We start from the raw sequence: 15173 nt of genomic DNA, 5'->3' as shown, positions 1-15173 counted from the left end.
CTAATATCAAACAATCTTAATACAGACCTCGACGGAATAAAAACCGTCTGAGGACCCGTAACAGCCGTAACTAATGGTGCTCTAACAAGGAAAGTGGGTCTGTTTACATTAGAATTCAGACGTTCGCTAGACGCTCATTCGACTTTAATGTTTAGTCAATTAATTATTGCTAAAACGTAGGCAGTACAAAGAATCAACAGTACTACTTCAATATTAGCTTTTGGAAAGATTGTGTGATTTAAGACTCTCCCACGCTTTTGAAAATTTTGATTCTGTATGAATAATCTCAAGAAGAAATTATGACCGAAAATAGGCAACCGCAGCGTATCAGGGAGAATCTCAATGAAACAATAGAGCTCCTTCACTCGAATAACTATATATCCCTAAACTGGGAAAGGTGTGGTATAGCGCGCTTTACTTTTATCAACAGAAGACTGCGAACCGAAGATTGCAATTTCGTATAATGAACCCGTAGATATGGGTTCATTATACGAAATTGCCTCCAAAGAAATCCAAGATTGGGATGTTTATTACGATCGGAGAGTGGCGTATTGACGGAGTGCCAGTATCTAACAATACTAAAACCCTTCCGTGTTGTCTTGATTTAAAGATCATCTATACCTACGAAGCATTTATAAAATAATCGGCTTTTATTTCTGTTAAACGTCAAAGACCTCCTTGTACTTAATGTATTCATGTAGATGCTACTATCCACCTCTGTAAGATCCAATTTCAACTGTCTATTCTTAGGAAGTAAATAACAAGGTAACTATAGGAAGGAAGCAGCATACATTACACCTTCTTCTATTTCCCTTCCTGGCGCTGTCGTTACCTAACTGAAGGAAACTTCCTCCGGGAAAGTATTGACTAAATACATTTACATCTAAATGTACTGCACACGACTACATTTATTCATTACCTTCACGATATTCCCGGTAGTACCACAATGTATTCCTAATAGCTTTTAACTAAACCGCAAGCCGAAATACAACAAACTGTACCGACAGCAAAAAAACTACAACATTAAGCAAGCAATTAAAATGGCCACCAACGCTATAATGAAGTCGACATAAATGAAACGCATTCAATTAACTCAATTAGTGCACCTTTCGTTTTTAAAGGCAAGTCTTGGGCGCCTTTGTTTTGGCGCGGGAGAAAACACCATCTTCATTCAAGATATCGTCGCGGGATAACGGTGCGGCGCACGCGCTTGCGCTCCGTCGCCCTCAGTCATACACACGTGCTCTGTGCAAGAATGAGAGAGGCAACAGACAGTGGCTGGCAAACGATTACTCGACTGACCCACTCAATAGCACACACTCTTTCTCGGCAGCAAACGAAACCTAATTTTTATATCGTGTGAATTTGCAATGTAACGCGATGCTCTTGTGTATCTAATACCGTGAAATAACAGAAATTATAATGATTGATGATTGGTCGCTGCGAATTCTTTAATGCAACGCTGTTTTATATGAGTTTAGAAATTGATTGATAGTTCTGTTGAGCAAGATATTGATCGGTATGAGTGGAACGTATTGATAAGTACTGTCATTAAATATGCCATGGTTATCTTAATAAAAAATAAGCGATGTTATACTTTGCACACGAGACATGACACACAACCAGTAACAACCATTTCATCATCATCGTCATGTTTCCTTAAAAATTGGTTAATTAACACACTGGCATAGTCGTAGCGTGAGTGACCACTTGAAATTCAGCATATTTTACCTCTAATTTGCTGTTAAACGATATACAACTATCACAAAATACAGCATGGTAGCCTCATGCTCAGCTGATTAAAATGTCCAAGTCCCAGAGCTTAAACAGTTCAGTTGATAAGCGGCTGTTCCCGAGCCGTGAATTCAGATCACGAGCGCGGCGGCGGCGCTACACCGGCGGCTTCCTCGGAAATCGCTCGTAAAACCCATAAAAGTGCACCAGCAACCTTTCAAGGACCATGTTTGACATCGAAAAGTGCAACAGATGCAGTCCTTGAGATTGGCGATGGGAAAGTTAGTCGGTGAGCAACCGTGGTGACGGCCGGTCGGCTCCACGATGATCGTAAGCGCGTACGCAGTGAAAGTTCGTTAGGCTGCGAAATGCGGTTTGCTATCGCCTTTCTGTTTGTGGTGAGTGCTAATTACGTTAAAAGTGTTAATGGAGGGTGCTCTCTCTTTGCAAATGGATGCTACGTGTGATTAATGTAGGGTTACAGTTTCAAGAAGATTAAGGTGGTATGTTTGACGGCTCGGAACTGGAGTGTTTCATTTGATCTTTACGATCTGCGGATAAATAGTACTGAGAATCCAAATGTTCAGAACGTTTACAAAATACAGTTGGCCATTGTAGCTATCGTTTTAATGATTATCCCAATTGATAATATTGATAGAAAGTGTTTTAGCGCGCAAAAATTGTACGTCTCTTCAAAACGAGGGCATCTACAAAATTGGCTAGACAACTGTTACGGAATAAAGTTGTAACCATCATGGAAAATTATCGCTTTAAAATATTATCAATTGTGATCATAGATACATACATAGATCTATATTCAGTCCATTACAGACCATTGACAAATTGGGGGGCGTGGAATAGTCGGTCCACTATAACTTTGGTGTCACAAGGCACTAATTAGACACTAAATTAGAGCTTACCAAAGAAACCACAGAAACTCCCACCAATAAACACATTAAACATGGTAATAACATAATTAGAGATAACAGGCAGAATATTTAAATGGTGTCCGAAGATCAGGAGGTTAGTGAACCGACTGCGAACAATTGTTGTCAAACAGCCGCCGGTAACCTGTAAGTGGGCTGTAATGAGCTAAACAATTAGCTATTGGTGTATTGTCAAATGAACTGAATGTCTTAGACCAGGCTCTTACAAAAACATCCTTAGGAAACTCCTCAAAGTGTTTCAAGTCAAAAATAACTGCTCCTATTTTCGTACCACCTACTGGTTTCAAATCAATCTCTAAAATTGCTTTTTAAATCCACAGCTATTTTAGACTTTATAACTGGGCTAGCTAAAAAAACAAAAACAGTGGTCTAATATTATACAAAATTATGCAAAAACCAAACAGGCGGTGCTTCAGATAAGAATCTCGGATCTCTAGAGAAGCAAATAATTTATGAGGCTATTAAGATATGAATTATGAATCTCTTCAACAAAAGCTAGAAATATGAAATTTCGAAGATGACCAGGAAAAAGGATGTATTGTTCCTTAAAGAAAAAATGAAAGCTTCCTGTTATGCCTACGTATTCTAAGATGGCAAGTCCAAGGTTGAAAAAAGTAGTATAAAGTGAAGCGAACCAGGACGAGCGGTACCGTCAACAAGAGCAGCTGCGTGGGAAGCGGGCCGGGTGCCTCACCCACTTTAATTGCTTTTCACACAAACCGTACCGTGTAGGGCTGCTAACCGTACTTTATGAACCACACTGTATAAATATAGATGAGTGATCGCGAGATACATTCATATCGATTGCAGAAAAATCATTGTATAACTCTTTTACTATATTTTTATGACTCCTAAAATCGTAACTTCAGTCTACCCTGTATGTATTACTGAAAAGATTGTGACAACCTTAGTGTCGTACTAAATTAACTCGAAACAGCAAACTTTTTACAATTACGAGTAAGTCTTTGCCGTGAAACTGACGCCGCTTTGACGATCGTGTTAACTGATATAATTGGATACAGATTACATTTTTGTTAAAAAATATTAAACACATTTAGAGCATGCAATTACATGAGCTCTGGATTTTGTGAAGAATTTTTACTATATTGAAGATTGTAATCAAAATTTTTTGGCATCGTAATCATAACAAAGTGGAAGCAGAGTATCTTTTAGAATGAATGCTTTCATTTGATGGATCTATTCCACTTGTCCAGTTTATACGAAACCTTTCGTTGGCTTGCATCTAAAGGTATTGTACTGAGTACTACAACTTCTGTATGGCAATGATATGTCTTTTGTGCGTCCCTTCACATAGAGAGCCAAGCACACATTTGTTACAGTGTGTTTACCAGTGAAAACTAAACTTTATACTGCCTTTATCTTTACATCTTTGGCAACTCTATAGTCTTCAAGTATAATAAGACAATAGCCAAAAATAACATTTTATAAGATCGCCAACGATATCATCATCAGTGCCGTAACTAGCCTTTTATGCGCCCGGTGCGAGCTTTCAAAACTGCGCCCTTGAAAAATGCTCTAACCAGGCTCTGACAATAAAGTGGACAAATGTGCATAAAAATAAATCTATCTATTTTTTGTTTACGAAGGTATAGGTACTTAGTAGATTTCTTTAAGATAAAAATTGTTTATTCAAAATCTATCTCTCGCACGGTAGTGCGTCAGTAACGCCGCACGCGTAGTTAATGAATAAAATCAAAGATAAAGGGAGGACCAATGAATGTGGCTGACAGCAATGATAGCGTAACGTGAACTATATGTACATCTCCTCAGCTAGATTGACAGATTTGCTTAGAACTTCTAAGTTAGAAGTGGCGCCCTCCAAATGAATATAGACAGAAATTGTCTCATAGTTACGGTATAGGTACTTTTGTTTGTGTATGTAATATTGCGAGCAAGACAAGGTGGATTTATATTTGTCTGATGTGTCGTGACGTGACGCGTCAGAACTGTATCGGTTCCATACATAAGCCATCACAACACAACACTTCACGCACTAGTGTGAACGTTACCATCCTACTAATATTATAAACGCGAAAGTTTGTATACATGGATGGATGGATGTTTGTTACTCTTTCACGCAAAAACTACTGAATGGATTTTAATGAAACTTTACAATAATATAGCTCAATAATATTAATTTATAATATACATCAGAATAACACATAGGCTACAATCAGTGCCGGCTTTAATTCTACTAGCGCCCTGGGCGAGATTTCTACGGCGCCCCCAACTGCAATTCAAACCCATACGAAAAACAGAGACATAATATATGTAGTTACCGATTGCGCGAGCGAAGCGAGCGCGAATTTTTTTTTCATAGTTCACAAGTCCAAGCAAAAATTACCTAAAATGTAGCCCAATCATACATAAGTTATTGCTGGTTGGTGAATGCAAAAACACGGGAACACAGGTTTTGATTGCGCGAGCGAAGCGAGCGCGAAATTTTTTGTTATATTTTAGAACTCAAAACAAAAATGACTTAAAATGTTGCCCAAACGTAGATAACTCTTTGTTGGTGTTGGCGCCTATGAATTAAAATTTTGGGACTTAAAGTAGTACCATAAATAGAAACTAGAAGTTACTTTCTAATTAATAAAAGGACTTAAAAACGACGCTACCTTTTTGCTAGGGTAGACAAAAAAATGTTGAAAAATAAAAACAACTATAAAGTGAAGCAAGCCCGAAAAAGCTTTTTTGAGATTTGGATCACTAAAAGTCCTTAACATATTTAATAAAAGGCGACTGTGAAGAAGCCGCGAGCGAAGGGAGCGCGAATTTTTTTGAGTATTGGGATATTAAATTCAAAGTAGCTATATGTGAAAAAAACGTAAGTGTAAAGAAACCGCGAGCGAAGCGAGCGCGAAAATTTTTGAGTTTTGGGACATAAAAGTAGTGTATCTAACGCGCCCGGCATTGTATGACAATACATTAATTTAATTGAAATTTCTTGGTCCAGGAGAGTACCGCGGCGCCCCTGAGCCCGCGGCGCCCGGGTTATTCGCACACCCTGCACCATAGGTTAAGGCGGCCCTGATGCTATCCATACATTTGGATACAGTTCTTGTAAGCTGCGATCTTTGATGAAAATTAAAACAAAAATAGGAGTAAAATTCTGATCAAGGATTGGTTGGGGGCGCCTGCGGCGCCCCTTATGTCCGGCGCTCTGGGCCGTCGCCCAGCCGCGCCCTACCCTAAAGCCGCTACTGGCTACAATTTATAAACATATTGTTCGAAATACTAATCCTGCGCAGACGAAGTCGCGGGCACCAGCTAGTACTAAATGTATGAAACCGATACCGTTCTGACGCGTCACGTCACGACACATCAGACAAATATAAAACCACCTTTACAAGTGTTGTTGTTTCAAGATCGCTTGAAAAATGCCATATAGATATAGACAGTACAGAGGGCGCGTCTACACCATATTCGCATCATCATCCTCCGAGCCTTTTTCCCAATCATGTTGGGGTCGGCTTCCAGTCTAACCGGATTCAGCTGAGTACCAGTGCTTTACAAGGAGCGACTGCCTATCTGACCTCCTCAACCCAGTTACCCGGGCAACCCGATACCCCCTACACCATATTCGCAATAAAACAAAATGTACCTACTAACTACCATGCATGAAACAAAACTAGATACCGGTCTAGTCATTTCTGCGCCCCTCCAGGGTCTGCGCCCTGTGCCTGGACACCGCTGGCACCGCCCTAGTTACGGCACTGATCATCATGTAGTATACATAAAAAAACTTCGGTTGTTCCTTCACATATCTTCATTATTAGGGGCAGTTTAAAAACTACCCTGTATCGTAACAAAAAACCATGGTGCATCACTATTATTTTCATCAGGGTAGCTTGATAAGTCATTTGCACGTGGACCGTCTAGCTGCAAAAGGTGTACGTTACACTTACAACAAAATTCAAAGATCGTTAACCTATCGACTCAGTATCTAATGATAGCTCACATGGAATAGGTATCATTAAAATTCACATTATAGCAGCTGTAAATATATTATTGATTGATGATGATTGCGAGGCCAGTAAGCCTTGTCTTAGGCAGTGAGACTGCTGGGTGCCTCCTAGATTTTATGTTCCTATAATATCAAGCTCTACACCTCTCCGTAGGTGCTATTAAAGTCCACTATTGACATTTCGACCGTTAGTTACAAGCAAAAGTTGAAATCAAGAGTTATATTGAAATGTGGGTGGATGGATAGACACATCTACATATTTCTATATCCATTAAATATAAACACTGACTTCAGAATTCCGCAACTCTTTAAGCACAGCACTGTGTGGTTTTCCGGCTCTCAGAAATTCTACACATCAAATTAATAAATCTTATTCACAAAACTGGGGCCCAACGATTTCGTACTTTTAAAATTCATGTAGTGACCACTGTGCCTATAAAAACGGCGGCGCCATTGCAATGCAAATAACTTTGATTGTTTCTTAGTAATATCGCACAAGTGGGACGCAATTTAATAGGTTTTTGGTTCGGTAGGAAATACTGGACATTTTTAAGCTTTAGAGAGACCTTACTCTTCTCTTAATATGTAGTAACTTCTGTAAATCTTCTTCTGTAGTCTTTCAGCAAATAGATACAATTGAATCCTTAAAAAATCGTGCAATAAAAACGAATGGTGTGAAATGTACGAATGGTTTGGACTTTATGAAAAGGGCAGGACTAAGATCGAAATTTAGAAGATACTAAAGGACACAAAACATGCACACTATGCACATTACAAAAAACTCACAATCAAACCCGCATGCCACATAATCGCGACACAACGGTACGGCACAAAAAATCTCAAAATTGCCAAAACGACCAGCAATGTCAAGTGTAGATTAGCACAGCTCTAAACACTGTTTACAATGACATAACCAGCATAACGAATGATAACGACGGCCGAGAAAATCGTGATTTACGTCAGGTGGGCCACACGTCGGGGAAAGTTCGGCCACGCTGATTTCACCGACGTACGAGCTCAGTTGGATAATAACCCCGTTTTGTCTACCACTAACAACATTTGTTTGTTGTTTTGAACTTTTTTGACCACAACCTGACCACGTTACAGCTACTGTATGGTCATATTGAATTTTAATAAGATGTTTTCGTTCTCCGTAGAATTGCAAATAAAGATAACGACTTCTGTTTTATCTTGAAGAACAGCTATCTAGAAAAGCTACACCAACGAAAATATATGGTGTGTCTAACGAGTACATATTTCAACTTTAGTGTGTGCTGCAAAAGAGTACCTACTACCTGTCCAGAATTTTAAGAATTAATCAGCAGAGAAGTACTTGATTTTCCCTTACCTCAGGATCCTTATCCAAGTTGTGACGTCACTCTATCCACTCGATCAGATACCTAACAAATAGCCACGCGTGGTGACGTCATATAACCTGCTCCTAAATACAATCAGTCACTTTCACTTGCATGCCTGTCCGTCCGCCATCGCGACCAACTGATTATATCTAACGTTTCAAATTTTTCGTCGCGCCTTTTAAAATTTATATTAATTTGTTATGACTTTTTGACAGCCCGTACGAAGATAGTGATCTCGAATTGCTAAAACTTTTAAGAAAACTTTTGATTTTGATGAGTGAATCGATTGAAGATAGCTTTCTTTATGTGATCTCCTGTGCTGTAAAGCAAGTTGAGGTCGTACAAAAGTGGGGTGGCACAATGTTTTATATATTTGTTATTATGATGTCAGTGACTCATTGCAAGGATTGAAAAGTTTTGAAATCTAACCTAACCTTCTCAGCTAAATACTTACAGCAAAGTCTAGATTTAATCGGCTACTTTCAAACTTGGGATTACCTTTACGCCGATCCTCTTTCAAACACCGAATGAGATGCCGCCCTTTCAAATCAAATGCAGGTTAAATCAGTCAGTTCTATAGCATTAGAAGTTCTAGTTTCCTTTGTTTACCAGAGCTAAGAGGAAATGGTCACGATTATGCTAATGCCAATGGAACTGTTTCACGCGATGCATCTTTCTCAGGATGGGTCACGTATACTTTACGTGCTGGCTGAAAGCCAATAGCTTATAAATCGTACACAGACGGACTGCTTGTTGCTAGAACTCATTGGCTTGGGAAAGCAAACTTGTTTCAGTGGAACTATATTAGTCAGCTTTATAACATTTAAATTCGGTGTAAAAAGGTGTAAAAACAAATGTACTTTCTGCTGGAACGTATCCTCAATCCTGAGAGTTTCCTTAGATCGATTCTCGGATAAGAATAATAATATAGTAGTATTTGGATGTTACAGGTAGTGTCCAGTAGCATCAATACTTGAATATAAGGATCTATAGTCAATGGGGCTCCTTAAAAAAGTCCTTACAAACAATGTTTTTTTAGGAAAAACCCAAGAATCCAGGGAGAACTATTAGAGGAAAATGTTGTAGTGGCTAATTTACTAATCAGAAGCTCAAAAAGATTTACAATGGCAGAACCACGAGGCAGTCGTAAAAATAAGCTACGAAACTGGTTCGGCTAGCAGACGGAGATAACCTGTCACAACTTGCTCTGTGTTACGGTATACCCTCTAATTATTGTAATAATCGTTAACCTTTGCAAACTAATTGGGTCGCGAGGAAAGCATAGCATATAGGTGCACACTTACACGTTGTGACAGGATCTGAAGCAGTGCTAATGTGGAATGATCTGATAGTGTGTCGTTTAAAACATTTTGGCATTCTCATTCCTCGGAGTTGTAATTGTCGAGAGTCGCAAGTAGAGCCTCGTTACTCTCAGGAATCAAAATACAGGAAAATGTACATGTATAATAAAATCCGCCCCCACGATGACAAACTAACCCCGATGGCAATGTTTAGAATTTCGAATTAAGCTCTTAAGTTTAATAATACTATGATCAGTATTTTTCAACATGGCCTTTATGGATACCTGAACACATTTCCCAAGATCAAATCTTCCATTAGCCTTTCAGTTTCTGAGATATGCTTACTCCTCAGGTCTTAGGACCGACAAATACAAATCAATTTAATATAAAGCCCACACAGGTACCGGCGCAGTTTGTTTTGCTAACGGTACCGCCGTGCCTACACGTAGCGATTTTGGGCAAGATCATTGTCATAAGCATCTTCATTTCGTTCACTATCGAGGTTAACAAGTAACATTAGCTTTTGTCAGAATTTTCAATGGTTAAACATACGGGACAATGTCGTGATTGATGGTTTCAATCTGAAAAATATAGCCTGGTGTGTATTTATAAGCAGCTTAATCTCCTGCCACTCGCGTCTTGAGGGAACTGCTTATGAAACGAGTAGGCATCTCGGCGCAGCAGCAGTTATTTAATAGGGAAAATTAGACATGCAGTAAATATGATCTGAGATTTGCCAGAAGAGTACTGCAACTTTCCAATATTTCGACTTTGTAATAGCCACGTGGGCAGGCGGCTAAAAACGAATTGTTCTGTCGAAGAATTTTTACAAAAAGTGAAAATATTTCAGCAAGCATGTTGATTCTGTCTTCTTTCAAATCTTGATCAATAATCCAAAGTCATATCGACATCAACCCGTACAAGTAATCGTTACGGAAATGTAACATTTGCAATCCTGCCATACTAGGACATACTTGACAAGCATTCGATAACCTATCAATGGCCTCACGGACTTTCTCTTTAGCACCTGTACGATTACTCATGCATCCATATCTAGAGGTGTTGATAATCTGTCTTACGCAACTGCACCCCTAAACAGTGTGTACGTGAGTTTGTCGAAGAGAGTAGGTAGAAAGTTCGCCGTGCAAAAGTGAAAACGGCTAGGATCTCATTAAGCGACGTGCGATCGCCCACGGCTCTGCTCCACATCCGTTTGTCAGTTAAGTAAGTAGTGGTTTAAGTTGACGGATCACAAAAAGTGCAATGATAAAGTGTCTGCCAAGAAAAAGTTGACTCAATCCGGATTAGTGTGGCAGATCACGATTGTTTTTTGCTCCTTCTCGATTAATTCTTGAAAAAGTTATGTGTTCACATTGTACATCTAACAGGCTCGTGGAAGTGGTCGGTCAGAGATCATATGCCAAGATTGCATTGTCAACATTATGCAAGATATTGTTATCACGAAGGGTTACCTAACAGCCAAACCTGCTACTTATAATGTCCATAAGGAAAAATCGTGCCAACACGTGCCAACACATTATACCTTGCGTATCTATCTTGTAAAATGCACAAAATATTTATATCCGCGTATGACTTTGAAGATCTATTCATGGGAGCTAAGTAATACTTAAGTAATTGGGGTTAGGCTGTAACCGATACATTACAAGTTAGGTAAAGCTTGATCATAAATCCCGCTACTAACTACTCACCGATGCGCTATCAATTTGGCGTATTTATTGACTTGGCTATAAACCGACGATTGATAGACGCGGAGAGTACGCTGTGTCTTACGGAATAAAGAGAAGCAATAGTTAAATAGTGGGAGGTTATTAACCCATTGCCTAGTAGCACCGATACAGACAGGTAACTGACTGACTTGCCTATATTTTTTAGACTATCATTGTTTGACGTCATCGTTTTAACGCTCACTTAGGTGAGAATAACTACAGTCAACCTTAGACTATAGTAAACTCTATTAGATATGTAATGAAAATACTACCTATATAGGCAGACTTGTTGTTGTTGAGGTTATGTAAAATTCAGTAGATAAATCTGATCGAAGGGAGTTTTTAACCCATCACCTCAATCCTCTCTTTGATAATCTGACGTTACCATCAAATATATAATGAAAGTTTTCCTCAATAACTCAATAGTAGGTTAAACCATCAATGTAAGCACTTACTTAAGTTAAGGATAATTTTGGGCAGAAAAAGTGATTCAGAGAATTTTCAGTGAATTCCGAAATATGTTAATTATTATTTCTATCGTGATAAGTGTGTTACATAAATATTTATCATTCTCAGAAACTAAAGCGATACTCAAAGCATTTATCGATGACATTATGCTGCAGTGTCTTCCTGCAAGACGAACACCTACGTAGCCTCCTAATGATATAGTTTAGGCGCTCAATAATTGAGACGAGACACAAATTGAAACAATACCATTTACAATGCTAATGCGTCTGTGGGCGTAACTTTCATTCACGGCGCGAAACAGGTGCCTCACCTACTTACAACGCGACGAAATCTACACAACTAATATATAGTACCAAGTAATCAAAGAACACTCATGTAATATTTAAATTTGTGTTTGTCCCATTTCGTTATATTGATTAGTTTTGAAATGGATATTATAATTTTGCTGATGAAAAACCACATAATAATCTAGATATAGATATCCTTGCAATAATGTAGCTTCTGCATACTCCTTACATTTCATAGTCCACTATCTCCCTATATTTCACAGTTCCCTACACTTGTCTCATAAACTCTTAAATCTTCACATTCCAGGCGACATGGACAGCAGGGCAGAGCGCGGGGTTCGACTACTCGTCGGCGTGTGCGCGGCCCAACCGCGGCAGCCGCGGCCGCGCCCTGCCCGACGCCCCCTGCGACCTCTCCAAGCACAACTACTGCACCACGCCCGGCAAGAACTACCCCTGGCATTCTATTAGGAGATTCGTTAGGGAGAATCAGGTGAGCAGCCAAATAACACATTTTTGCTAACTTAATAATTAATAAACGCTTCAGGTTCTTATATCTGATACTACGTGTGAATGATTTCAGGGCCTGATGAGGAGAATGTATGGAGAGGAACGTCAAATATCAATAATAAAAGCAGAATTAGAAAACTTCATAGAGGATGAAGATGACGAAGACTTTGACGGGAAATCAGCAGACTTTGCAGAGGACATCATCAAAACCAAGATGATGTACACCAAAATGAGTCAAGGACGTGCCATGAGAGACAAACCACACTTCAGACCAATCAATAGCGAGAAGAACAAAAAACTAGACAATGACACACTCAAAGTGAAACCTTTAGATACAAACCAAACAAAAATGAGCAACACGGACAACGGCACCAAAACTGAGATGAGCAACGAAACGGTAAATGAAAAAGGTATATCATATAAAACAAAACTTGAAAGCATAGCGAATATAGAAATAAATAACTTAGAACCAGATGTTATTACTTTAGAGACTGTTATAAAACAAAGTATTGAAACTAATAGCATATACCCAAAGTTTTCCGGTAATACTAAAGTTGAGGCGGTTAGTGAGTCAAAGAATAGTACAGACAAAAATGCGACTACTACAGAAAGTATTAATACTACAGAGACTACAACTGACGAGTATGACTCTACGACAGAAGCGGGGAAGGACGCGTGGCGACCGATGAACGTTGACACCTCGACGTTACCGCCGACGCTTCTGTTCTCGGAGCATGAGAAAGTCAAGATAAGCGACCGGATTGATACTAAAGTGCCAGATAAAAAGGAGGAGTTCCACCCGAAGCCGGTACAGCATCAAGAGACAATGAGACCGTCTGTCATCAAGTTACGAGGAGCGTAAGTTTTGTTTCCTCATTACTGAATTTAATACTATTACTTTTATTACGTAGAATTTAAACTCTTAGCTGAATGGTAGCTAGAACGGTAAAAACAGTATTTACTATGCTAGAGGAACTATAAAATACTGATAAATACAATGTAACATTTCAGTAACGCGTGCGAGTCGAAGGAGCAGATAGCGGCTCCGTTTTGGGCGAACAGCACGCGTGGCGAGCAGCTGGCATTGCTGAACATGTACCCCTACGAACAGTACATACACTTAGAGACTTGTGTGCACGAGCGCAAGCAGATGTACTGCCGGGAGGGATGCAGGTACGATATGACTTTAATTTTTTTAACGATATGATTTTATGAATGTGGCACTTTCGGGCTCCTACCTCCCGAAAATCGCGTTATGGACGATGGTATAACTATAACTGATGTTTGTGCATACATTGCAGTCTTTCAGAAAATTACGTACACATACAAGGCGACATGTGCTAAGAGATTCATTTTGTTTTACCACTTTTTATAGTTATCCTGTCTCTGCGAATAAAGATTTCCATTTTCATACTGATCAACTATGGCAAGCGTGTGTTAAGCATGCTGGATTGATTTTATTATTATGAATGAAAGCACAATTTATTTTTCCGTGTTTTTTCTTTAAGTATGATTTTCTTACCTCATTCCAGATGTGAACAACAGTTCCGTCTCCACCGGCTCCTAGCGTACGACCCTCGCAACGAGTGCCGTGGCATCTTCGCGGAGTGGTTCAAGTTCCCTTCTTGCTGCGTCTGCAAGTGTTACGACGTGCCTCTGGAGTTCCGAGCCAGGTCTCCCAGGATACTGCACCCGCAGTACGACGAGGAAGTCAAGAGGGTCATCTATGAAGACGTGGCGAGAGACTGGTATTCCATGTCGGCGTATGGTGACGAAGATGATTTGTTTTAATGTAAGGTAAGTGTCTTAAATTCAAATTCTTTTAATCATCAAGTAAAAGAAAGTGAAAATTAATTAAATTTAAACATTTCAATCACTCCTGATTCATAGTGGTAATTTTAAAAATAACTGAAGGTTACAATGAATTTTTCTTTTTCAGATTTAATTTCAATCAGACTGACTACAAAAAGCGGAAGATTATTATTGTTGGCAGCCCACCAGGATTTTTTTTATAATCAATTTTTAAACAGTTTTTTTTTTATGTTGTTGTGCCCATATTACGTTTATCACTTTAATTTATTATTTATTCGTGATTCTTTCATGCCGAGTTAAATTATTTTAATTGTAATTTCTCTGGATAGTTTAATAAATGTAAATAAAATAATTTAGTTGTAATTAAATAAATAGTTTTATAAAATATAACACTTATTTTGTAAGGCTAGTGAAAATGTTAACATAATGGTACGCGTTGATTTTATATTAAAGAATATTTTCAATAAAGATATATTTTTTATAATAAGTCTCTGTTTTTATTGCTCCAGAAATGTAAAGTCAAAGTCAAATCATTTATTTCACTTAGGCTTTCACAAGCACTTATGAACGTCAAAAAATATAAATAAAGTTGATTCTAGTTGCCCATTCCAAAAGTAGCTTCCTATGGAGAAGAACGGGCAAGAAACTCCATGGTTACTCTTTTTAAAAATAATAGGTATTGCAGTTTGTATGTATTGATACATACTATAATAACATGCGAAGATCATGTAGAATCACAATAGACAAAGAATATGAGAATAAATAATAATAAAAAAAGGTTAAAATGCTACATGGTGTTCACATTTACAAATCAGTTTATATTTTTGTACAAAGTTACAAACAAACAATCAAAAGAATAACACAATCTTACTAGCGGGTGTAATTTTAAATTCGCAATAATTTGATACTGTCAGTGCGTCCTATGGAGCAGGACCAGCATGTTTCCAAGCATTTTTATCTTGAATATAATCTTCTAATTTATAATAAGCGTTTTTACAAAGTGTGGCTTTTATATGAGTTTTAAACCGCATGTCATTTAGT

The 15173-nt window shown here is 38.5% G+C and overlaps 1 protein-coding gene across 2 annotated transcripts; it reads left to right on the top strand.

The window, feature by feature from the left end:
• Positions 1–2014: 2014 nt before the first annotated feature.
• On the top strand, positions 2015–14619 carry LOC124639191 (protein spaetzle 4). Of its 2 annotated transcripts, XM_047176446.1 has the most exons (7): positions 2015–2132; positions 12118–12303; positions 12394–12730; positions 12947–13178; positions 13332–13493; positions 13853–14117; positions 14260–14619. In XM_047176446.1, the coding sequence occupies exons 1-6, from the start codon at positions 2103–2105 to the stop codon at positions 14109–14111; spliced, it is 1206 nt and encodes a 401-aa protein (XP_047032402.1). In that variant the 5' UTR covers positions 2015–2102; the 3' UTR covers positions 14112–14117; positions 14260–14619. The 2 variants fall into 2 exon arrangements, with proteins under 2 accessions (XP_047032402.1, XP_047032401.1); XM_047176445.1 differs by having other exon boundaries at positions 12394–13178.
• The last annotated feature ends 554 nt before the right edge of the window (positions 14620–15173 follow it).

The sequence above is a fragment of the Helicoverpa zea genome, chromosome 18 (genome assembly GCF_022581195.2).
Source record: "Helicoverpa zea isolate HzStark_Cry1AcR chromosome 18, ilHelZeax1.1, whole genome shotgun sequence".
NCBI classification, from domain to species: domain Eukaryota; kingdom Metazoa; phylum Arthropoda; class Insecta; order Lepidoptera; family Noctuidae; genus Helicoverpa; species Helicoverpa zea.
The sequence above is the reverse complement of the archived record's forward strand: the minus strand, read 5'-3'. Positions and strand labels throughout refer to the sequence as shown.

Coding starts and splice junctions, on each gene's coding strand:
- LOC124639191 (XM_047176445.1), top strand. CDS start 2,103: ATGCGGTTTGCTATCGCCTTTCTGTTTGTG. Junction 12,304..12,393: donor GATTCGTTAGGGAGAATCAG/GTGAGCAGCCAA, acceptor GAATGATTTCAG/GGCCTGATGAGGAGAATGTA. Junction 13,179..13,331: donor GTCATCAAGTTACGAGGAGC/GTAAGTTTTGTT, acceptor GTAACATTTCAG/TAACGCGTGCGAGTCGAAGG.